Below are 23,908 nucleotides of genomic sequence, written 5' to 3'. Positions count from 1 at the left end.
AAAAAAAAAAAAAAAAAAAAAAAAAAAAAAAAAAAAAAAAAAAAAAAAAATATATATATATATATATATAATCAATTTTTTTTAGCGCCAACAATTTTGGAATAAACATTTTAATTTAAATTATGCAAAATACAATATTTTTTAATTATGCAAAATAAATTCGATTCTTTATTTTTATTTTTTTTGTTAAAATATCTTTTAAATGTTCGAAATAATTTGAATAGAGTTCACAACTCAATCCTCTAATTTTTAATTGGACGGTCAAATTATACTCTTGTTTTTTATATTGTTTATTTATTTATTTATTAATTTTTTAAATTTTCAAATTAAATATATATAAATGGGATAAAGATGCATGATTTTTTTAATTAAAAATAAATAAATTAAAAGGATTAATATTTTTAAATTTTAAAAATTAAATATATAGATAAAGATCCATTGTTTTTTTTAATTATAAATAAATAAATAAAAAGGACAAAACTTGTAGGATTCGTTTATGATTGGTTCGTGATAAGCTCAAAATATTTTATGGGGTGACCGTTAACGAATTTTCTAGAAATAAATATAAAGCAATTAAAAATCAAAAGGATTTTTTTTTAATTTAAAAAATACATAATTCTATTGTAATTTAAATTTACCATATTTTAGATTTTTCCTTTATATTTATTAAATATTATATTATATTATTTTTTATGAAATATTATTGAATTTATTAAAATGTTTTAGTTTTTTTTTTTTTAATTATTCATTAAAATTTTAATTTTTTTTTTTAATATATAGAAAAAATTATTGTAGAAAACTCACGCCACGAAAAATAAATAGAAATTTATGCGACGGTAGAGAACGAAATCAGATGCTAGGTTCATGTCCTTATCCTGTCGTGCAATAAAAATAATAATAATAATAAATATGATTAAAAAAAAAATTGATTATTCGTTTTTTAAATTTGTGTAATTGATATATTATCATTAATATACCAAATTTTTTAATGTTTTAGTATTAAAATTACGTGCTTAAAGAGAATTAAACATGTCTAACTCCCTTCCAAATGTTCCAAAGTCAACTCAACTCTGTTTTATTAAAATATATATATATATATATATATCATCGTCATATATTGGGGGTGAAGAGTTTACTACTGTAACGACCCATGCCTAGGATTTAAAATCTAAATTCGGCACCCGATAGCCCCGGCATTCCCCTACAACATGGTCGCATTACTTTGTTTTATTTTCACTTATATGCAAAACATGAGCCGAAAATTAAAAATTGTTGGTATAAACAGTAACTTATTGGGTATATAATCAATTAACCCTGAAACTATCCTCGTGAAATGATTGAACGATAACAACTTCGAGTATTCGATTAGCAAACTTAGACCTGAAAATAGTCACGTTTTATTGTACATTTATGTTTTTATGTATTTATCGAACACCATAAGAGTAAGACTGTATAAAGATTGAGTTGGATCGGGTTAGGGGTATTATTGGAATAACTTGATCCTGGTTCAATAAACACGAGTCGGAAAAAGGAAGGGTATTATGTAATTTTTTAAAATATTAGGGTATTATTTATTTTATCTTTTTGAAAATAAAACTTTTCTCACTTAAACGACGTCGTTGTGTTGTTCATCTACAGTGGAAATCTGATGCCCTAAACTTCCAAATCTGAAGCACCGTCGTCTGTTTCTCGATCGAAGATTTCAATTTCATCTTCGGACCCTAATTTCTTCTCTCTATCTCTCTCTGCCGCCGATTCACTGTATCTTCAAGGTCTCTCTGTCTTCCAAGCGTTCGTACATTCACGCAGCACTTTCAAATCTCGGCCAGCATATTTCTATAGTTACGTTGTATAGATCTATTCCCGCTTCGCTATTTTGAGGTAATTTTCACAATTTTTGACCTGTAATTTCATATGCCATGTGAGGTTTATCAAGTTAGAGTTTCTTGTTATGTGGTAGCTGAGTAGGTTGCTTACTGTTCTCGATTTCTGTACAAGGAAACAGTTTTGGATCAATTCAGTTGCCTTAAGAATTTGTAATTACATGTTAAAATAGTTTTGAGTGGTTCAATCTTGTTCACTTTCACAGCTGTAGCGAGATTCTTAGACTGCGGGTCTCTGTCATTGGTTGCTGTGCAAATGAGGGGTAGGAGTTATACTCCATCACCGCCAAGGGGTTATGGAAGAAGGGGTCGGAGCCCTAGCCCTAGAGGGCGCTATGGGGGACGTGGAAGAGACCTCCCCACTAGCCTTCTAGTTCGTAATCTTCGCCGTGACTGCAGGTTTGTTCTGGATGAGTATGTTATGTAGTTATGCTTATGTTTCTTATTGCCCCAAATGGTTTTTCGACCAATTTTCCTTCTCTAGGAGAAAGGGGGTCGCTTTATTTTATTTTGTTTTGAATTGATAGTGGTCAGATCTTTGTGCTAGAAAGGAGCTTAGATAGGGGAATGGGAATAAGACATCACATAGTTTAAGGAAGTTGAAAAGTTCTATCTGTTTCTGTAACCGCCCAAGCCCACTGCTAGCATATATTGTCCTCTTTGAGTTTTCCCTTTCGGGCATACCTCAAGGTTTTTAAAACGCGTCCGGGAGAGGTTTCCACACCCTTATAAAACACACTCTCTCTCTCAAAGTATTAGAATTCTACAATAATCATGAAATCTCTTATTCCAACAGCTATGAAAGAAACAAAATGAAATGGACCAAATAACTCTTTATAGTTCCTTTCATTGTCTTATAGGAGCCTTCTATTTATTTGTTGCCTACGAAGTGTCTTAAGGCCGATCCCTTCACTTGCGGCAAGGCACTCACCCCTCAATAAGGCTTGCCGTGTTGTGCCGTGGGTTAATTGACTTGTTTTTCCCGTCGTTTTATGCCCTCCTTTGGAAAGCTATTGTTATATCTTTCAATAATCTCGTGCAAATGCTCCCATATTTGTAAAAGTTTTTTTAAATGAAATTATGTTCATGATTCTGTTTGATTTTTGTATAAAGTCGTTGCAGCCAAGCGTGCCTCGCACTTTAAAAACATTGTTCCACCCTAATACATAGTATGTATTCCACCACATTAGGTAGCCTTTTTTTTCCTTAGACAGAAGCCAAGTTATAGTAATTCATTTGATCTTCTTTCATTTTTCTTCTCCCTTGCGGTGCATCCGTGATTCAGTTTTGACCTGCATCCATGAAATGAGATGAGTCTTTCGTGTCTGAATATAAGAATTTAATTTGGTTGCATTCTTGCAGGGTCTTGTTCGGAATTGCAAGTGCTTTGTAGAACTCTGTGTAGTTTGAAATTAGTAATAGATTGATATAGCACCATTCGTGCTCTGGTTCCAATTTTTTTAACTGCATATTGTTTTCTTAAAACACATGTACTGCATACTGCTATTCTTTCTTGCTTGCTGATCAAATATATTCAAGATGTTGCTTAAAAAGCAATCTATAGTAAAAATATGATATAACCTGGTGTACCGCTTATTAAAATTTATTTTTTGACACAGACCTGAGGATCTTCGTAGACCATTTGGACAGTTTGGTGCCATTAAGGACATATACCTACCAAAGGATTATCATACTGGGTGAGCATATCTGAGCTGTATGGTAGGATTTGCAGATTCTTGGGAAGTGTTAATTTTTTCAATTAGAAAAAAATACAATTAAACTTTGTGCATATGGTTTTTAAGTAATTCTGTAAATTTTATACAACGTTTTTAGTCTCTGTGATATAATATATTTTGTGGTATCGGAGAGAACATGTTTTCAATGATTTCCTTGCTTTCGAACAAAATGGTTTTAGCACAATCCTTGAGAAACGTTTTTAGTATCTATTGTGTTTCATCTTTCAAATTGTGCATCTGATGATAGAGGCATTTCTTTCTGGTTCTTTTGCTTTTTTGTTTTGTTTTTCCTTAAATCACATATTAGGTCTGTTTATTGAACGTTTGAAGATTTAACAGTGAAAAATGTTTTGAAGAAGACATCAAGTAATTAGAGTTCTATTGAAGATGATGTTAATGGTAGTGAAGATTGGAAGGAAGTTGGATTTGAGTACATAGAAGATGTTCCCAAGTCTTTGAAGAATTTCAAGTCATCTTAAATCTGACACATGCAAGGTCAGCCAGCCAAGTGCTTGCTTATATTCCAAGGGATATGGTGGACAGTTTTATTAGAGAAGGTTTCTAGCAGGCCAAGTTCCTGACCTGATTCTGTGGCTTTACATTAACTTTTCTTTTATAACTTTCCCCTTTTTGCTTCTTTTGTGCAACAATTTTGCAGAGAACCACGTGGCTTCGGTTTCGTTCAATATGTAGATCCTGCTGATGCTGCAGATGCTAAGCATCAGATGGATGGCTGTGTTCTTCTCGGTCGGGAGCTGACTGTGGTCTATGCTGAGGAAAACAGGAAGAAGCCATCTGATATGAGGACGAGGGAGAGAGGAAGGTATGAAGCTGGCCTTGTATCAATTGTTTACAGTTCAGTATAGCATTTGTTAAATAAAATTAATATTTCAGTTCTATAAACAGTGGACGATTTTATGATCGAAGAAGATCTCCTCCACGGTCTTCTCGTTCGCCACGATATTCTCGTTCCCCAGCTCCACGCCATGCAAGGTATTCTCGTTCACCTGCTCCGCGCCATGCAAGGTCTAGGTCCCGCAGTTATGACAATGCATCCCCGCCACCAAAACCAAGGGCTTACTCGAGGTATTCTTTCAATACATTGCTTGTTACGTCCTAGTTCTTTATTCAGTCTGCTTGAGCCACAATTTTTTCTATATGTCAATGCAGATCGGCGTCCCCACCTGACAGACGGAATAGTCGAGAGAGGTCTTTCCCACGACAGCCGAGCCGTGGTAGGTCATTCTCCCGATCTCCGCGACTCGATGGTTCGAGAAGTCGAAGTCCAAGTCCAGCACGGGGCAGAAGTCGAAGTCCAAGCCCATTGAGAGGCTGAAGCCTGAGCATTCGCTGGAGCCGAAGTCAACAGGAAAACAACTCGAAACTTGGTCGAGAACAATTACAATGTACTATTGCCATTGCTTAGTTTGATGTTTCCGCTATAGACATCATTTCGTCGTTTATATTGTTGTTCGGTAGCGTTCGTTCGTTGTTCTTAGGAATCTATGCGTTATCAAGATTTTGAGTTTTTTTTTTTTTTTTCTTCTTTCCTGTTGTGGTGATGCATTACAATATATTTCAAGCTTTTCTATCATCATATTATCGACTTATTTAAATAATAAATAACGTAGTAAAATTATTAAAAATATTTTTCATTCTGATAATATTTTTTTAATGCTATTTATATATTTTCCATAGATGAAAATAAAGATAATAATAAAATAAATAAATAAATAATTTTCACAGATAATTGCTTCCAGCTAATTAAATTGGCCACGTCAACCAAGTGTGAAGTGGGGTCCACCTTCTCGTCCACGAATATTTCTTGGATTCCATGATTAGCCCTCCTTCGGGAGCCGTTATAATTTTCAAATAATTATATAATAATAATAATAATAATAATAATTTTTTTTTTTTGAAGCGACCACTTCATTTAAAATTATTTCTCATATTAATCTCCTTAAAATTTAATTTTAATTTTATCCACTTAGAATTTTGAAGCTTATTGTAATTCAAATAAAAACCCACAAATTATTATGTCACTAATTTAATTTTATTTATTATTAAAAATATTTTCAGGACATTTATTAGTATAAAAAAAAAATCAGAGTTAATTATACATTGATTATGTCAATATCTTTTTAAGTAAAAAAAAAAACATATATTAAATTAGAAGAACATTCTGAGGAGATTTCCTAATCGAACTTCATTCAAATTATTCTTTATCTTTGGTTTGTTTGAATATTGCTAATAAAAACCTACAATTTATTTACTCGTCAAGTACGCTCATGTAATTCACCTCGTTAAAGTACTGTTCATTTGCTCATCAAATTGAGTTCTTCAAATTCCGCCTCTAAAACTATTTTTTTTTTAACTAATTTGACAAAAGTTTCAAACTTTAAAGATAGAAATAGCTTAAATTATTCCAAATTTGAAAAAAAAAAAAAAAAGTGAAATGCCACAAAAAAGTGTTGTACATACCCAAATTTGTATTAAACGGCAAAATCATCTCATTCATCCCTCACGCGGCTACCCATCACTTTGTTCTTCCAAATCGAATCTTCTCAAACGACTTTTGGGTTAAATTTAAACAAAAAACGAACAATTTCCAGTCCCCACTTACCCATTCTCCACTCTCCTCTAGCTCAAATTTTATCCTCTTTTCTGTTCAAACCAAACGAAAGAAAAGAAAAAAACCCCCAATCCCTCCATCAAACCAAAATGAACGGCGACGATCACGATCCCTTCTGCACGAGAATCCATGCCCCTTTGCTTCCTCAAAAAGAGAAAAGAAAAAGGCATACAATAAAGCTTTTAAGTTTGGTATGCCATTTTCTTCGCATTTCTTGTCAGTGTTTACACCTTCAGTCGATATTCTTTTCGATATCACAAGATCAGCCCTGTTTAGGACACGGTGGGGTAAGATTCTTGTTGTTTTCGGACTGATTTTAAGTTGAAACTGTTGATTTTCTGAAGCTTTTTCACTGTTCTGGGCTGCTGAGAATCTCTGTTTGTGCGTTTAGTGGTTTGGTTCTGTTCTGAAGCTGACTGAAATCTGTTGGAATTGCAGTGATCTTTCAGATTGGGTACTTGCCCGCTTCTTGTTTTTAGTTCTCTTAGCTGGGTTCTTTGTTGTTTTGTAGTTTATGGCTGAGTTTTTGTGTTCTAGATTTATGAACTTTGGCTCTCCAGTAGTTCTTAGTCTGTAGAAGTTGAATGATTGAGAGGTTTCTGTTTATGATGTTCTTTGGAAGCTAAGCTACTAGTTTGAAATTCTCCGATCTTTCTGTGAGATCCGATGTTGGTTGGGGAGGGGAACGAAGCATTACTTATAAGGGTGTGGAAACCTCTCCCTAGCAGACGTGTTTTAAAAACCGTGAGGCTGACGGCGGTCCGTAAAGGGACAAAGAAAATAATGTTTACTAGTGGTGGGCTTGGACTGTTACATATGGTATAAGAGGTAGACAGTAGATGGTGTGCTAGCGAGGACGTTGGGCACCCAAAGAGGGTGGATTGTGAGATCCCACATTGGTGGGAGAGGGGAACGAAGCATTACTTATAAGGGTGTGGAAACCTCTCCCTAGCATACGCGTTTTAAAAACCTTGAGGCTGACGGCGATACGTAACATGTAAAAGCGGACATATCTACTAGTGATGGGTTTGGGCAGTTACAAATGGTATAAGAGCCAGTGAGAACGTTGTTCCCAAGGGGGGTGGATTGTGAGATCCCACATTGGTTGGAGAGGGGAACGAAGCATTATTTTTAAAGATGTGGAAACCTTTCCCTAGCATACACGTTTTAAAAAGCGTGAGACTGATAGTGATACGTAACAAGCCAAAACGGACAATATCTACTACCAGTGGGCTTGAGCGGCGAGGATTGAGAGACAAGATTGAAAGACAGTATCTCATTTGTTAGCTCAGGAACAGTGTGTGTGTGTGTGTGTTTGTCAATGTTTGGTCTATATGTTTATGTCTGAGGATCTGCAGAAGCAACTTCTTTTGTAATGTTTTGAGTGTGGAATTGTTCTTCCCCCAAGCTCTTGACATTTCACATGACTTGATTGCAGATTGTTCGTGCTTTCTCGATCGAGTTTCGGGAGTTTTGTTCTTGCGACTTAGTGTAAGTAGCGGGAAGCTGAAAAGTCGAAGTCTTGGTCGATTCGAAAATGCCCGAAAGGTGTCATGGAGCTGTGATCTTGCTTCTATTTGGCATGTGTGTCAATGCATTAGGTATAGTTCTTTAACATCCTTTCGTAGTTCCTGTTCTAAATTCAGGTTGCTTGGAATATGATCTCAATTATCTATTTGTTACTGAGATGTGTTCTTGACATCAATAGGTGCCTTTGTGGGGGTTAACCTCGGAACCGACGTCTCGAATCTTCCATCAGCTTCAGGTATCGTTGCAATTCTTAAAACCCATCGGATTACTCATCTCCGTCTCTATAATGCCGATTCCCAGCTGCTAAAGGCCCTAGCAAACAGTAGCATTGAAGTAATCGTTGGCGTCACGAATGAGGAAGTTCTCAGGATTGGTGAATCTCCAGCAGCTGCTGCAGCCTGGGTTAACAAAAACGTCGCCGCTTACTTGCCGGGAACGAATATTACAGCCATTGCCGTCGGCAGTGAGGTTCTTACAGCAATTCCTCATGTTGGTCCAGTCTTGGTTCCAGCCATGTATTCACTACATAAAGCCTTGGTTGCTGCCAATCTAAACGATCTGATCAAAGTTTCCACTCCCCAATCGATGGACTTAATACCCCGGCCTTTTCCCCCGTCCACTGCTACCTTTAACGCTTCGTGGAACTCGACTATCTCTCAGCTCCTCCAGTTTTTAAAGAACACGAAGTCCTACTACATGTTGAATGCCTATCCTTATTATGGATACACTACTGAGAATGGAATTTTTCCGTTAGATTACGCACTTTTCCGGTCACTTCCCGCAGTTAAGCAGATTGTTGACCCGAACACTCTTTTCCATTACAATAGTATGTTCGATGCTATGGTTGATGCAACGTACTACTCGATCGACACTTTCAAATTCTCTGGGATTCCTATCGTTGTTACTGAGACGGGCTGGCCATGGTTTGGTGGAGCAAATGAACCTGATGCTACAATTCAAAATGCTGGCACCTACATTAGCAATCTGATCAGGAGAGTTTCGAACGATTCAGGGCCACCTAGTCAGCCAACGACACCGATCAACACGTACCTTTACGAGCTGTTTAATGAAGACAAGAGGCCCGGTCCAATCTCGGAAAAGAATTGGGGTATACTTTTCCCCAATGGTTCGGCTGTTTATCCTTTGGGTCTGATCTCGGGTCGTTCGACAGGAAATTCTTCTGCAGTTTATTGCGTGGCTAAAGATGGTGCGGATGAAGATAAGCTGGAAGATGGCCTGAATTGGGCTTGTGGACAAGGAGGGGCTAACTGTGCTGCTATTCAGCGTGGGAGGCCATGCTTTCTCCCTAATAACATTACTAACCATGCTTCTTATGCATATAATGATTACTATCAGAAATCTCGTAGTGCTGGTGGAACGTGTGACTTCGATGGTACCGCTATGCTTACGACGATCGATCCCAGTAAGTTCTTTTAACCGTTCTTCTCCTTGTTCCTTCGATTTAGTAAGTAGATGTTTACGACAGGTTCCTTGACGAGCACGAACTTACTAGACCTAGTTATTTATTTGTTATTACTTGGTGTTTAGTCAGAGTCCTTACTTCTCCTTGCACTAGTTGGACGTCCTTTATCTGGGTGGACGTCCTAACATGAGTTATGTTGTGAGATCCCATATCGGTTGGAGAGGGGAACGAAACATTCTTTATAAGTGTGTTGAAACCTCTTCCTAGTAGACACGTTTTAAAAACCTTGAGGGGAAACCTGAAAGGGAAAGCCCAAAGATGACAATATCTACTAGCGGTGGACTTGGGCTGTTATAAATGGTATCAGAGGCAGACACCAGGCGGTGTGTCAGCGAGGACGCTGGGCCCTGAAGGAGGGTGGATTGTGAGATCCCACATCGGTTGGAGAGGGGAACAGAACATTCTTTATAAGGGTGTGGAAACCTCTCCCTAGTAAACGTGTTTTAAAATCCTTGAGGGAAGCCCAAAAGGGAAAGTCCAAAGAGGACAACACCTGCTAGCGGTGGGTTTGGGCTGGTACAAATGGTATTAGAGCTACACACCGTGCAGTGTGCCAACGAGGACGCTTGGCCCCGGAGAGGGGTGGATTGTGAGATTCTGTTGAAGAGGGGAACAAAACATTTTTATAAGGGTGTGGAAACCTCTCCAAGCTGTTACATAATATACAACCCGTGGTCGTGTATTCATGTTAGGTTGCTTGTATATATCATACACAGTGTTTGTGCACGCACCTGCCATCCTCAACTAGCCGGGTTTCGATTCTTCCACGAATATCTAGCAGTTTTATCCTATACTGTTTGTAATGCTCGTTCGAATGACTTGATCTGATATCGACTGTTCGGGTTTCTCCTTGAATCCAATCTCTCTTACTTTCTTCCTCCATCTTTTACAGGTCATGGATCCTGCATATTCACAGGAAGGTAAGTGGGAAAATTACACCAAAACGAAATCATCTGTTTATATATCAATTACTTGAGTTCTAAACTGTTTCAAATATTGAAAAACAGTGCCAATTCACGCGGAGGAGGCGGATTTTCTCCTGAAGCAGCCATGGGGCCTTCAGGTCTGCTTCCTGGTGCAAGTTCAAAGCTACAGGTCTCTTCATTTCAGCTCTTGATTTTGTTCATCTTTTCGTGGGCTTTAAGGTTTTGATATGAATGATTCTTCTTCAAGTTCTTACCATTCTTCAGATTGCTAATTTTGTTGAGCACATAAATCCTTCAAGTTCTTACATTTCTGTTAGTTTGTAGGTGCTCTGTTTATTATTAGTTCATTGTTCATTGTAATTTACTCTTATGAGGGGGGGAGTAACTGTGTTTAGTTTATGATCAATTTATATTATTTTTGGAGTTAATTGATGTATATGGTGAGATTTCATGTCGGTTTTGAGACGGGAGCGAATATTTCCTTATAAGGGTGTGGAAACCTCTCCCTAGTAGACGCGTTTTAAGATCGTGAGGCTGAGGGGGATATGTAACGGGTAAAAACGGACAATATTTGCTACTAGTGGGCTTGGATTGTTGCAAATGGTATCAGAGCTAGACACCGAGCGGTGTGCCAATAGGATGTTGGGCCTCCAAGGGGGTGGATTGTGAGATCCCACAGCGGTTGGAGAGGGGAACGAAATATTTCTTACGAGGGTGTGAAAACCTCTCCTTAAGATGTGTTTCAAAAAACATTGAGATTGATGGTGATACATAACGGGGCAAAGTGGGTCATATCTGATAACGGTGGGAAGCATCGTGGATTTTAAGATCCCATATTCTTATAAGAGTGTGGAAACCTCTTCCTAGTAGACGCGTTTTAAAAACAGTAAAGTTGACGACGATACGTAATGGGCTAAAGTGGACTATCTTACAACAGTGAGAAGCATGGTGGATTGTGAGATCCCACCTCAGTTGGAGAGGGAAACGGTCCATTCTCATAACAGTGTGAAACGTAACGAGCCAAAGTGGGCCATATCTGACAGTGGTGGGAAGCAGAAGCAGTTGATGAGGAAAACAAAACATTATTACGTGAGTGTGAAAATTCCTATGCTAAAGTGGACTCTCGCATTTTCAAGGAAAACAAAACAAACAAAACATTTTTTGTGAAAACTTATAAGCATTGGGCTAAATTGGACTCTATCTTATGGGTGAAAACTTCATTTTAAAAAATAGGTTAAGGTAAACCACATGCACCGATATGATTGAGCTCATTTTAAAAATGAGTTAAAATAGTGAAGTTGACAACCATAGGTTAAAGTAAACCATAGGTCTAAAATAGACCTATATGCTTGGACTCATTTTAAAAATGAGTTAAAATAGACGGATATGCTTGGCTCATTTTAAAAATGAGTGAAGTTGACCAAGCATTATTTAAAAATGAGTTAAAATAGACCGATACGTTGGGCTCATTTTAAAAATGAGTGAAGTTGACTAAGCATCGGGCTAAAATGGACTGTATTAGACCGATATGTTTGGGCTAAAAATGAGTGAAGTTGACTAAGCATCGGGCTAAAATGGACTGTATTAGACCGATATGTTTGGGCTCATTTAAAAAATGAGTGAAGTTGACTAAGCATTAGGCTAAAATGGACTATATTAGACACCGATATGCGGGCTCATTTAAAAAATGAGTGAAGTTGACTAAGCATTAGGCTAAAATGGACTATATTAGACACCGATATGCTTGGGCTCATTTTAAAAATTTTAAAAATGAGTGAAGTTGACTAAGCATCAGGTTAAATGGACTATTAGACAGATATGCTTGGACTCATTTAAAAAATGAGTGAAGTTGACAACTATAAGCATCGGGCTAAAATGGACTATATCTTATCTTACAGTGTGAAAACCTCATTTTAAAAAATAGTGAAGTTGACAACATGATTAAATAAATCATATGACTAAAATAGACCGATACGCTTGGGCTAAAGTAGACCATATCTTACAGGGTGAGGGAGTGAGAAGCATCGTGGATTGTGAGATCCCATCTCGGTTGGAGAGGGAAACAAATCATTTTAGAGTGTAGAAATCCCTCCCAATGAAATCGACGACGATAGCCAAAGTGAACCATATCTGAGAAACATCATTCCTTACGAGAGTACGAATACCTCTCCTCTCAATGCGTTTTAAAAATCGTGAGTCTTACGATGATTGTAACGGGCTAAGCCAGACAATATCTACTAGTGGTTATTAGTGGTGGGCTTGAGTTTGGACTCGGATTAAATCGTGAGTCCTACGATGATCGTAACGGGCTAGGCCAGACAATATTTACTAGTGGTTACTAGTGGTGGGCTTGGGTTTGGACTCAGATTAAATCATGAATCCTACAATAATCGGACTGGGCCTGACAAAATCTACTCATATATCTACTCATGTTACTGGTGGTGGACTTGGGTTAGACTCGGATAGATATATATTATAAAAAAAAATGTAAAACTAAATCAAATCCGAATCAAATTAAAGATTCTAAAAAATTCAATCATATTAATTCAAATCCTAACCAAATTGTATAATAATCCATCTATTTAAAGTCCCCTTTCTTCAACAAAATTCTTCATCTGATCATAATTCATCAATGGATCATCAAATTCGTGTCACAAATACAGGCCCCCATCAAAAACCCACCTCAAATTCAGACTCACCTCCTCCAATCCTCCCCACAACCACCCCAAATTCCCCCATCGCCGCCGCAGAGAAGCTCACATTAATCCCCCTCATCTTCCTCATCTACTTCGAGGTCGCCGGCGGCCCCTATGGCGAGGAGCCAGCCGTCCAAGCCGCCGGACCTCTCCTCGCCATCATAGGCTTCATCGTTTTCCCTTTCATATGGAGCGTCCCGGAGGCGCTGATCACGGCGGAGCTCTCCACCGCCTTCCCCGGCAACGGCGGCTTCGTCATCTGGGCCCAAACAGCCTTCGGACCCTTCTGGGGCTCTCTCATGGGCACCTGGAAAATCCTCAGCGGCGTTATCAACATCGCCGCTTACCCTGTTCTCTGCATCAATTACATTCAGAAAATCGCCCCCCAGCTCCAATCCGGCTGGCCCCGCCGCACCGCCCTCCTCGCTTCCTCCGTCGTCCTCGCCGCCCTCAACTACATCGGCCTCACCATCGTCGGATATGTCGCCGTCGTTCTAGCTCTGTTATCCATCTTACCCTTCATCTTAATGACATTAATCGCCATCCCCAAAATCAAACCCCACCGGTGGGGAAATTCCGGCGATAAATCGATAAAAACAGATTGGAATCTGTACCTCAACACTCTGTTTTGGAACCTAAATTTCTGGGATAACGTCAGCACACTCGCCGGAGAAGTAGAAAAACCCAAAAAAACCTTCCCAATTGCTCTGTTCATATCAGTAATTATCACTTGTCTATCTTACTTAATCCCACTTCTCGCCGTCACCGGCGCCATCGACATTCAACAATCCGCTTGGGAATCCGGATTCCACGCCCAAGCGGCGGAGATACTCGCCGGAAAATGGCTCAAAATCCTCCTGGAAATCGGAGCCTGCTTGTCAGCAATTGGACTATTCGAAGCTCAATTAAGTAGCAGTGCATATCAAATTCTGGGTATGGCGGAAATTGGGATTTTACCCAAATTCTTCGCGGCGAGAGCGAAATGGTTCAACACTCCATGGATTGGGATTGTGATTTGCACGGCGATCTCTGTTGGGGTTTCGTATTTGGACTTCACGGACATTGTTGCGTCGGCGAATTTCATGTATAGCTTGGGGATGCTGCTGGAGTTCTCGTCGTTCATATGGCTGAGATGGAAGCATTCCGCCATGGAAAGGCCGTTCAAGGTTCCGTTGGAGCTGCCGGGGTTGATCGTGATGTGTTTGGTTCCGTCGGCGTTTTTGGTGGTTTTGATGGTTTTCACGCATAGCACTGTGTTTTTGGTCAGTGCTTCCATGACCGCCGCCGGGATTGTCTGGTTCGGGTTGATGAAGATTTGTAGGAAGAAGAAGATCTTCATCTTCAATCCAAGACTTGAAGATTAGGAACAATTATCCAATTTTTTTTTTTTAATTTTTTTTAATTTTTTTTTAAAATTTGTAATTAGTTATTATTATTTTTTTATTTTTTAGATTTGAACTTATATATATTTTTTTTCTTAAAAATATTATATCAATCAATTAATTTTAAAGTTTTTAATTATATCAATCTAATTTGTTAAAAAAGAATTTTAGGCATTTAGTTGTATTTTCTATTTTTCTATATTAAAAAATAACTTTATAATATATATATATATATACATATATATTATTTTAAAAAAAATATTATATCACTCAAATTTTATTAATTTTAATTTTTTTTAATTATCACTCTAATTTTTTAAAAAAGAATTTTAGGCATTTAGTTGTATTTTCTATTTTTTTATGTATATTTTTTTATATGATTTTAAATTAATTGAAAATAATTATGATAAATGAATTGATATAAATAGTTGTATATATTAATTTTTTTAAAATAATAATTTAATAGATTGATCTAAAAAAATTATTTCAACTACAAATTGCGGTCAAGATGGTATTTGACGTAAGGTTTAATGAACATTTTCGAACTTATTTTAATATTTCATTTTTTTTTTTATTTTTTCTCAATTCTCGATCTCTTTCACTCTTTAAGTATTTCTTCTCGTGTCGCTCCTATTTTCTTCCTAATCTAGCGATAACCATAACGATAACGAGGGAAGCTATTTTTTTTTCCAACAATGACTAGGAAGCACGTTGAACCGTTGAAAGGTCTTGATAGCGCTTACCTTTTGCTTTAATAGAGAAAGGGCTTGGCATTTCACTCTCTTTGTTGAGGGGTTGTCACGGATTGACGGGCCAACAAAGTAAGGGCGAGGGAGCGAGAGCAAAGAAGTAAGAGTGAGATTGAGAGCAAGAAAGTGAGCTAGAGTTGGAGCGGGATCGAGAGCGAGAGTGAATTAAATAAAAAAACAAAAAAATTATATTTAAAAAAAATGTTAAGCCAACAAAATAAATTATGAAATAAAAAAAAATAGTAATTTAAAAAAAATTGTTAAGGCCAAAAAACAAAAAAAAAAAAAAAAAAAAAAAAAAAAAAACCAAATTTTTAGGTCATGGTACAAAAATCCCTTGGGCTCCGTGTGTCATACGCTTTCTTTTTTCTTTCTTCCGATTTTCCCGTCGTCGATGGCTGCTTTTCTATGCTAATTTCGTCGGGCGATCTCAGTTTCCGGTGAGTTTCAGTATTCTCTCTTTTTCTTTGAGCAATTTCCGATTAAGATTACTTTCGTATCCAAGAACAAATATTACAGCCGTTCGATTAGATATCTGTGGATTCAACTAGATTGGAGGTTTTTCATTTTCGCATCATGATGTTGTTGTTAATTATGAATTCGCTGTGGAGAACTGAAATGGTTATAGGAACGTTTTCAATTCTGCGATTCGATTTATAGGTTTTGTTGAGATGGATTGTGTCACTCCCATGTTTCTCTGGTGTGCTGGAGTAGTGGATATGGACGCACTTGCTCCGAGGCATCTAATTTTTGCATCTCAGAAAAGTTTTACTTCTGGAAGGAAATCGTTGAACTCTGTTTTTTCAAGGTCAATTTGTTCTCGGTACTCGGTTTCTCGATTTCGAATTCGTGCAAAGCGTTCGCGTTTTCAAGGTAATTTTTTCCCTTCAATGAATAAGGATGATTTTATTTGATCATTTTCATGGTTTCTATGATAATAATCTATGGAAATGACAAGAATTCCAATGCTATACCATTAGAAAAGTTAAATTCTGCTCCTCAGTGATATAAACCTAGTCATTTTGGAATCTATGAAATTTCAATTTCAATTTGATGTCTTATGAATTTTAAAAAATTCAAAAGTTTTTAGTACCAAATCTACACAAATCTCAGATTTTAGGAACTAAAATTATGTAACCCTTTGGTGTTGGATTAAGTTACCTTTTTTTTTTTCTTTTTACTTTGATATGAAAGTTCTTGCAAGTTCATGTAACCTGGTCGCAGATTTTCAGGATTATGCCAAACCTTCACATCTTTTACAAGCCTCGGAAGTGGAGGTCTGCACGAAAACTTCAATTGAGAAAATCCTATCATCTATGAAGGGAGATGAATCTCATGTCTTGTTCAAGGTTGATATAAGCACTAGCAAGCTCTATGGATCTAGTCTAAGTGACATGAATGCTGGAATTCTCCTGTGCTTGATAGATGAAAAGGGTAATTCTATATTACAGAGAATACCTGCAAGTTTGACGACAGATCATTATCATTCAGAAGAAAAGGATGTTTTGGATGGTCCTGAAATTCTCTTATTCCAAAGAGGTTCTTCGGATGAGTTCGTCCTCAAGGGACCTAAATTGGGTAGATTAGAATCTGTCTGGCTCAGCGTTGATTCAGGTTAGGTTGTGTCATTGACGCGTTTTAAAAACTTTTCGGTCTCTTTGCAGAACTTAAAATGATTTTGGCAAGAAATTTAACAAAACGTTTCTTCTTTCCTCATCTTATCCAGGCCAGTGGAGACTTGGAAGTCTAAGCTTGTATGTCATATCTCAGTCGAAATCTGAAGGGCATGAGCTTCAATACATGGGTGTCAAGTATGAATTCCCAGCCGAGGATATATTGCTCGGGGAGGGCAGCGACAAATCAATGGTAGAACTTAGGCCTTGCCTGGTATCAGAAGTACGTGGAATCGAGCCCTTATTCTTCCTGAATGGAAGCTCCAACCTTTCAAATTTAGCCACTATTGACAGTATTTCCAATGAGGAAAGCATGAAAGAATATGCAGACTTGAAGCTCTCTTTGCTTACTTATGATGCCTTATTGATTCTAGCTGGCACATCTGTTTCATCCTTCTCAGCTGGTGAAAATGCCGGTCTTGCATTCTTAGCTGGTGGCATTCTTGGTTTCTTGTATCTGTTGCTCTTGCAAAGATCTGTGGACGAATTACCTGCCCCGACTTCAAATTATGAAACAACTGGGAATGAAGATCGACGATATAGAGGCCCTTTATCGGTCTTGGCACTGGCAGTTGGACTTTCCATTATTACAGTTAAGTTCAACTTGGGAGATTCAACCATGATGCTGTCACCTAAAGAAGTGGTGATAGGAATGCTGGGATTTCTTGCGTGTAAAGTTGCTGTCGTTTTGGCTGCAGTGAAGCCAATGGCGCTCGGTCGTAAGGTAAATGAATGAACATGAATGTTCTTGATTGGAATAGCAAGATAGTATACGAACCATACAAATTGGCTAGTAAATAGGGGAAAGAAGGAAATAAAAGAAGAAAAAAGAAAGAAAGTGACGAACATATCATGTAGGTGAAGAATACTTGTAAAGAATGTAGGAAGAATATGTACATATCATCATGCTTTTGCATCAATCCAAAGCTCCATAGTGTCCCTTATTTGGGTTTTATCTGCTTTTGCCCTTTCTGCCCTCCATTTTGATTTGTGCATCTTCTCCTGGATTGGAATACTTAAGGATGAAGGTTGGTTTGATTAACTTGCACTGACAAATATTATGATGTCGAATAAAGGAGTCCGGAAAGTGTAGTCATAGTAAAATTTTATTAGATTGGCAACGTGTTTCAAAAGAATCATCTAGATAGTATTAAGCGGATAGATATGACTATTTAAAGAAAAACTTAGTGTGCTTTACTTGATGGTTCACGGCTTTAAAGAAGTAGTTGTCTATAGGACTGTTTAAGGAAAGTCTGAATAATGTAGTTTGTTCAAGAGCTCTAAAGGAAGTAAACTATACATCATGAAAACGTTAAAAGAAGGCAATAAAGTGATACAATGCAAGAGGTTTGACATTTAACGGGCATGCAGCCGTAGGTAACACGTCATAAACAAATATAATCGTGACACTTGCACCAAGTAGAAAGTACATAAATTTTCATTATTTTCATTTGATAATAATTTATTATTTTCATTTGATAATGAAATCTGATATAGTAGAAGGATAATATTATTGAAAGAAACATTTTGTTAATGTTGTGGAAGCAAAGATGAACATGCTCGGAAAGCTATCATTTCCACCTGCAAGAGACAGACAGAGATTAATATCAGCTTTGGGGAAAAAAACAAGCATGATTATCAAACAAGACACAACAATATCTAGAAGACATTGAAGATTATAATCATTTAGTGACAAGAAATTCATGCTATGTTGCTATCATCTAACAACTTTCCAAATCATTGTAGCGTAAAGGGGCCTAATGAGATGACTGAAGAACAACCGTTTAAGTTTTCCTTTGTATAGTAGATATTTTCTTTAGGTTTTCCTTTCGAGGTTTTTCTTAAGATTTTTAAAACGCATCGGTTAGGGAGAGGTTTCCACACCCTTAGACACCGAGCAATGTGCCAACGAGGAGACTGAACCTCAAAAGAGGATGGTCACTAGGCGGTGTGCCAACGAGGACACTAGCCCTCGAAAGGGGTGGATTGAGGGATTCCACATCGATTGAAGAGGGGAACGAGCGCCAACGAGTATGCTTGCCCCCAAAGGAGGGGTGCACATCGGTTAGAGAGGAGAACGAAAGATTGTTTATCAGAGTGTGTAAACCTCTTCTTACCAGACGCATTTTAAAAATCTTAAAGAGAACTCCAAAAAGAAAAAGCTCAAATAAAACAATCTCGGCTAGCGGTGTGGACGGTTGTAAAAGTTCAAATTTTCTTTTCCATCTTCATTTTAACCACATAGATAGATCATACAAACAAGAATCTCAGTCAACAAAATCCAAAATCACAGCAAACAACCCAAATTTCAGAACACAAATTCCAGACCCATGATTCACAAGAACATTCATAAGCAAAAATCAAACTCAACAAGCAATCAATCACTCAAGAACATCAAATCCAATCCAACCCAGATCAAAATTACCTCACATGGCTTCTGTTCTTCCTCCTAGGCAACCCTTCCTTCTACAACCAGGAATCGTCCGGAACATTTCTGCCGGAAAAGTTTCAGACAAGGATCCGACAAAGAACACGATGGTTCCAGATCCTTGATTAGACTTGAACCCAGAAACAGAGAGCCACAAGAACAGCTTCTTAACTTGAATCCCAGAAACATCGGTCACAGACCCATAGCTCAATTTCCCCGTGATTTTCTTTTCGTAATAAACCAGCTCACTGAACATGACATAGCAATCGGCTTTGAGCTCGATTTCGAAGGCGCCGTCGTCTGAGAGTGTGTAGGACTTGACATTGTTGGGTAAGAGACCAGCGGGAAAACCGTAACGGAGTAGAAGTTCGTGGATGTCTGTTGGGTTGAGGGGTTTGTCTATTGATGAAAAGGAGAGATGGGTTTGGGTGGAAATGGCGAGAATTAGAAGGAACAGTGAAAATGGGGAGAGGATTCTTGAGAAGGAAGCCATTGATGATGGAGGGTTTGAGGTGTGGGGAAGGGATGAGAATGATGGGGTCGTTGAAGAGTGTTTAAATAATTCGTTCATAAGTGATAATTTCGTCGTTTTCTTAATAATTCATTACAATAATTCATTTCGAGACCGACAACTATATATACATATATATGTCACGGTCATGCTCGTCCAAGGCATGTTCCTATGGCCGCATGCCCATGACAAGCCCGTTTATGTCTTGTCATATCCTAGTATTTTACTTTTGTATTTCTAGGGAGTATGATGTTTCAGAAATATCATGTGTAGGTCTGTCAGACATGAAATGCGTCCGAATGTACTATTAGGGGATAGGACTAGTTGTCAACTTTTCCCTCCACAAGGTTTTATAGGTTGTTATTTCTCTCTTGCTTAAGTCTCTTTCAAAAATCTCTTTTAAAAAATCTCTCTCTGCCCTCGTTTTCTAAAATCTGGCTCTGATACCACCGGTCACAATCGCACTTTTGATGGCAGCGGACTTACGATTGTGCAGCACTCACTTTCCAACGACAAGTGAGCTAAGTCAATTCATTCTCGAGTTTGAATTATATATATAATCGATTAAACTGGATAATATTTGTTAGTAATGAGTTTGAATTGTTACAGATAGTATCAGAGTTAGTCACTAAGTGGTGTGACAAACAAAGAGTGTTCATATAACTCGATCAATTTGAATTACTAAATTTTTGGAAAACTAAACAAGTTTGGGTTGATTTGCGTGTAGAGAATTTTTAGTTGGGTCAACCTGACCCACTTCACCAACTCGAAAATATTGTTACGACCCAACTTAGCCTTACCGTAACAACCCGGTATTGTGAGATCTCACATTGATTGGAGAGAGAATGAAACATTCCTTATAAGAGTGTGAAAACCTATCTTTAGTAGACGCGTTTTAAAACTGTGAGGCTGACGACGATACATAACGAGCAAAAGCGGATAATATTTGCTGGTAGTGAACTTGAATTGTTATATTTACCCTACTTTAAGATTATTATATGAAGATTAAGAATTTTTTACATTTGTGACTGATAGTGATTCATTGTCACTTGTGATTGTTTGATATTTAAAATTAGATGAGATTTTAACATATATTGTGGATAAATATAATTTTTTTAAATAATTAAAAAAAGAACAACTCGAAAACCGAACCCAATCTAACTAAAATGTAGAGGGTTGAATTGGGTTTTTGGATGTCAACTCTATTCAGGTTACTTCGGTCACTAACCTAATTCGAGTTGGTTCAAAAGATTTTTTCAACTCAACCGAACTTGTGTACATTCTTAGATAATAAGAGTTGTTTAACTTGAGATTGTTTAGCTCGAGAAATATATTTTTTTCATTAAAATAGCCTTAAATTGTGTAAACAACTAGCGAAACAAGAACCACACCCACATGACTCCCCCATTCGACTCTGTCCTACCGGTCTCCCACCTTGACCACCTTGCACCCTTAGTTTTTAGGGCACGCAATTCAAGATACTTGTCAACATTCCCATCATCTTTTAACTTATATATCATAACTTTTTTCTAATCAGACCCATCGTTCCATTCGTATAAGTACTTTTCAATGATTAGTTCATTATCTACTAACAAAACAAGAAGCATCGACCGATATCACTTACAAATCTAGTGAAATTTAAGGCTTGTCAAGAGGTTATTGTTAATAGGGTCAGACAAATGGTCCAAAAGGTTTTGGTAAGGGCCAACGCCAGTGACAAGTCCTTGTATAAACAAACCCAATATGGCCAACATTGCAAGCCTTCCATTCTTCACTTCTTTTAGCTTCAAATCCTTCATTGACTTCTCATCTTTACCAAACCCTAGAGGGTTGAACAAGGGCCCACCTGGGTAAGCTGGGTCCCCTGACCCACCCAAGAACCTCTCTAGACCCAAGAAGTACTGCTTCCCCATGGACCCTGGCTTAGCCCAATCTTGAAATCTTCTATGTTCAGCGAACCCCATTAGAGCCATTTCAAGTACAAATAGTGTGTAGGGGTCTGCCCAATAGTTGTAGGTCCCTGCTGGTGGGATCACCCCAGTTTTGAACCATGGGAGGGCTGTTTCCGGTGGGATTAGCCCTAGTGACCCTAATATCTCTGGGGCTATGGCTCCTACTACTCCCAACATTGCGAACCGCCCGTTGATTACCTCCCCGTATGCTAACCATCTTGGCTCGATGAACCCTCCCGTGCCTTCAGGGTCCGATAGCCCTAGTGGGTCGAACCCGTAATCGCCTGGGAGACTGTTAATCAAATCAAAGCTTTATTTTAGATCTGTTTGATAACATTCTCGTTTCTTACGTCAACTTTTTGATTGAAGATATATATATATACCTTCCATCCAAGTAAGAAAGGCTTTGTTTTGAAGCAAACCATAATGCTCGGTTGGCTCCTTGCTGCATTAGAACACAATATTAAATCTCACAATCAATACTATTTAGAAAAGGTAACAGATGTCTTACTCAATTGAGCTACATTTAAACTCTAGAGGGAAAGTCAATAGGTTAAGCCATTACGGTAAATTTAGAGTTTTACACATAATCAAACACTCTCGGAGCTCGAAAACTAGCACAATGCTCAACAAACGATTACGAACATCGATTAAAAGGGGCGAGAATAACCTTAACGGGAGGAGTGGCTTCAGCTCTAACAACAAAAGAAGCTTGTTTTGTGGAGGATCCAAGACAGGGTTTGGGACCAAATCTTTGTCTGGCGGCGCCCACCGAGGAGGTTAAGGAAGATGAAACAAGTGCCTGAGTGGCCATGGCTTTGTTTGAGAGGGAAGGGGAGAAGGGGTTGGTGGGGAGTGATGTGAGAGGAAGAATAGGAATGATAAAGTGGAAATGGGAAAGAATGAGATAAGCCACAGATTTTAGAATCCAAATTCTGGTTGAGATTCGAGGTGTCCTAGGTTTTTGGATTGGGTTGGGATCTATGAGTCCAACTGCAACTGTCCACGTGGACCTCAAGCTATCTTTGTCATCCACTTCTCTACTTGTTTTGACTTGTCAGCTCCCTCCATTTCCCACATGGCACCTATTTTATGTAATATGGATGATCTAACGCTTAGTTTGAGATTGCTATGATCCATTTTTGTTTTAAAAGTCGATGGTTCAAACTCTCATCCTGTAACTGTTGAGCTCATATACGCATACTTTCACATGATTACATGTACTATTGAAGTTTCAGTTTTAGGATATAATCGGATCCTTATATGACCATGGTCGAAGATAAACTTTGCTTAATTCGATTTTTTTCTTTATTTGTTTTAAAAATAACATGTTCGGTCAAAATCTTAGAAAATTGATAGAGTTAAAAATGTCAACGATACGTATATATAACCTTGATTAAGAAGTTATATGTTCAAACGTTCTTACTTTCCATATTGTTGACCTAAAGTATGTATTATCGACTAGAAAGTCAAATGTTTGAATCTCTACTCTGCATATTGTTGAACACAAAAAAAGAAGAAAAATGAATTCATTGACATTTGAATCTCCACGTCGTCGCATGCACGAGACAACAGTAAGTAAGTGATTTGACACGTAAATAAACTGTTTAAACAATTAGAATTCGAGCATAATTGCTTTTGATCTTGGTAAATCATTCCCAAATGAACCCCATGCAAAGACATGTATAAGACTTTTATCCGTTTATAGTACGGATGATAAGGAATCAACCTATGAGAAAGCTGTATACCAAATGATAAGAAATCAATCCAAGGAAAACCTCTGATATCAAATGATAAGAAATCAACCCAAGGAAAAACTCTGATACCAAATGATAAGCCATCACTACAAGGAAAGTAAGATTCAGATTACCTTGTTGAACGAATATCTCATGACAAGAACACTTGTTCAAGATTCAAATCACTCCACAAGCAAGATTGATCATCTCAAGCTTGAATAATTCTACAAGTAACCTAAACTACAGATAATAGCTATTGCAAAGAAACTTAGCCATTGGCCAATGGAAAACACAAATGCTCATTTTACTGCATTTTACTACATTTTCCAAGTCTATTTTACAAAGATAACATACTATATCTTTATACAGTCTCAAAATGAAAACCTTTAACTTTACACGAGGCATTCCAAGAGTTATAACTTCTATACTTTATTACCATAATTAGACACTATGTAAATAACCTTTAAAATACATTCAAGAAAACCCATAACTCTAAATTAATATCCACCCAAAATTTGTAGCCAGTAACCTGACACAAATTGCAACATCTTATTACTATTTTGATTAAGATGCAAAAAAAAAAAAAAAAAA

At 37.5% G+C, this 23,908-nt stretch overlaps 6 protein-coding genes across 11 annotated transcripts; 4 read left to right on the top strand and 2 right to left on the bottom strand.

The window, feature by feature from the left end:
• The first annotated feature begins 1,615 nt into the window (after positions 1 to 1,615).
• LOC111461738 (serine/arginine-rich SC35-like splicing factor SCL33) lies at positions 1,616 to 5,216 on the top strand. Of its 3 annotated transcripts, none has more exons than XM_023105369.1 (6): positions 1,616 to 1,824; positions 2,090 to 2,282; positions 3,503 to 3,580; positions 4,278 to 4,442; positions 4,526 to 4,705; positions 4,790 to 5,216. In XM_023105369.1, the coding sequence occupies exons 2-6, from the start codon at positions 2,140 to 2,142 to the stop codon at positions 4,953 to 4,955; spliced, it is 732 nt and encodes a 243-aa protein (XP_022961137.1). In that variant the 5' UTR covers positions 1,616 to 1,824; positions 2,090 to 2,139; the 3' UTR covers positions 4,956 to 5,216. The 3 variants fall into 3 exon arrangements, with proteins under 3 accessions (XP_022961137.1, XP_022961135.1, XP_022961136.1); XM_023105367.1 differs by having other exon boundaries at positions 4,514 to 4,705; XM_023105368.1 differs by having other exon boundaries at positions 1,667 to 1,881; positions 4,514 to 4,705.
• A 1,024-nt stretch (positions 5,217 to 6,240) lies between these two features.
• On the top strand, positions 6,241 to 10,626 carry LOC111461352 (glucan endo-1,3-beta-glucosidase 4-like). 4 transcript variants are annotated; one of them, XM_023104852.1, is made up of 5 exons: positions 6,241 to 6,533; positions 7,690 to 7,852; positions 7,960 to 9,204; positions 10,157 to 10,184; positions 10,272 to 10,626. In XM_023104852.1, the coding sequence occupies exons 2-5, from the start codon at positions 7,789 to 7,791 to the stop codon at positions 10,414 to 10,416; spliced, it is 1,482 nt and encodes a 493-aa protein (XP_022960620.1). In that variant the 5' UTR covers positions 6,241 to 6,533; positions 7,690 to 7,788; the 3' UTR covers positions 10,417 to 10,626. The 4 variants fall into 4 exon arrangements, with proteins under 4 accessions (XP_022960620.1, XP_022960617.1, XP_022960618.1 ...); XM_023104849.1 differs by having other exon boundaries at positions 6,242 to 6,538; XM_023104850.1 differs by lacking the exon at positions 6,241 to 6,533 and adding an exon at positions 6,545 to 6,705.
• Positions 10,627 to 12,822: 2,196 nt separating this feature from the next.
• On the top strand, positions 12,823 to 14,250 carry LOC111461340 (probable polyamine transporter At3g13620). Its single transcript, XM_023104838.1, has one exon. The coding sequence runs from the start codon at positions 12,823 to 12,825 to the stop codon at positions 14,248 to 14,250; it is 1,428 nt and encodes a 475-aa protein (XP_022960606.1).
• Positions 14,251 to 15,338: 1,088 nt separating this feature from the next.
• Positions 15,339 to 17,645, top strand: LOC111461356. Its single transcript, XM_023104858.1, has 4 exons — positions 15,339 to 15,457; positions 15,678 to 15,890; positions 16,242 to 16,631; positions 16,744 to 17,645. The coding sequence occupies exons 2-4, from the start codon at positions 15,689 to 15,691 to the stop codon at positions 17,424 to 17,426; spliced, it is 1,275 nt and encodes a 424-aa protein (XP_022960626.1). The 5' UTR covers positions 15,339 to 15,457; positions 15,678 to 15,688; the 3' UTR covers positions 17,427 to 17,645.
• A 332-nt stretch (positions 17,646 to 17,977) lies between these two features.
• On the bottom strand, positions 17,978 to 19,660 carry LOC111461358. Its single transcript, XM_023104860.1, has 2 exons — positions 19,116 to 19,660; positions 17,978 to 18,271 (listed from the first exon to the last, which is right to left on the bottom strand). The coding sequence occupies exon 1, from the start codon at positions 19,609 to 19,611 to the stop codon at positions 19,117 to 19,119; it is 495 nt and encodes a 164-aa protein (XP_022960628.1). The 5' UTR covers positions 19,612 to 19,660; the 3' UTR covers positions 17,978 to 18,271; position 19,116.
• Positions 19,661 to 20,950: 1,290 nt separating this feature from the next.
• On the bottom strand, positions 20,951 to 22,469 carry LOC111461357 (photosystem I chlorophyll a/b-binding protein 3-1, chloroplastic-like). The gene is made up of 3 exons (XM_023104859.1): positions 22,252 to 22,469; positions 21,965 to 22,026; positions 20,951 to 21,873 (listed from the first exon to the last, which is right to left on the bottom strand). Exons 1-3 carry the CDS (start codon positions 22,393 to 22,395, stop codon positions 21,258 to 21,260), a joined length of 822 nt encoding a protein of 273 aa, XP_022960627.1. The 5' UTR covers positions 22,396 to 22,469; the 3' UTR covers positions 20,951 to 21,257.
• Positions 22,470 to 23,908: the final 1,439 nt, after the last annotated feature.

This window comes from Cucurbita moschata, unplaced genomic scaffold (assembly GCF_002738365.1).
Source record: "Cucurbita moschata cultivar Rifu unplaced genomic scaffold, Cmos_1.0 Cmo_Scf00025, whole genome shotgun sequence".
Taxonomy (NCBI): Eukaryota; Viridiplantae; Streptophyta; class Magnoliopsida; order Cucurbitales; family Cucurbitaceae; genus Cucurbita; species Cucurbita moschata.
The sequence above is the reverse complement of the archived record's forward strand: the minus strand, read 5'-3'. Positions and strand labels throughout refer to the sequence as shown.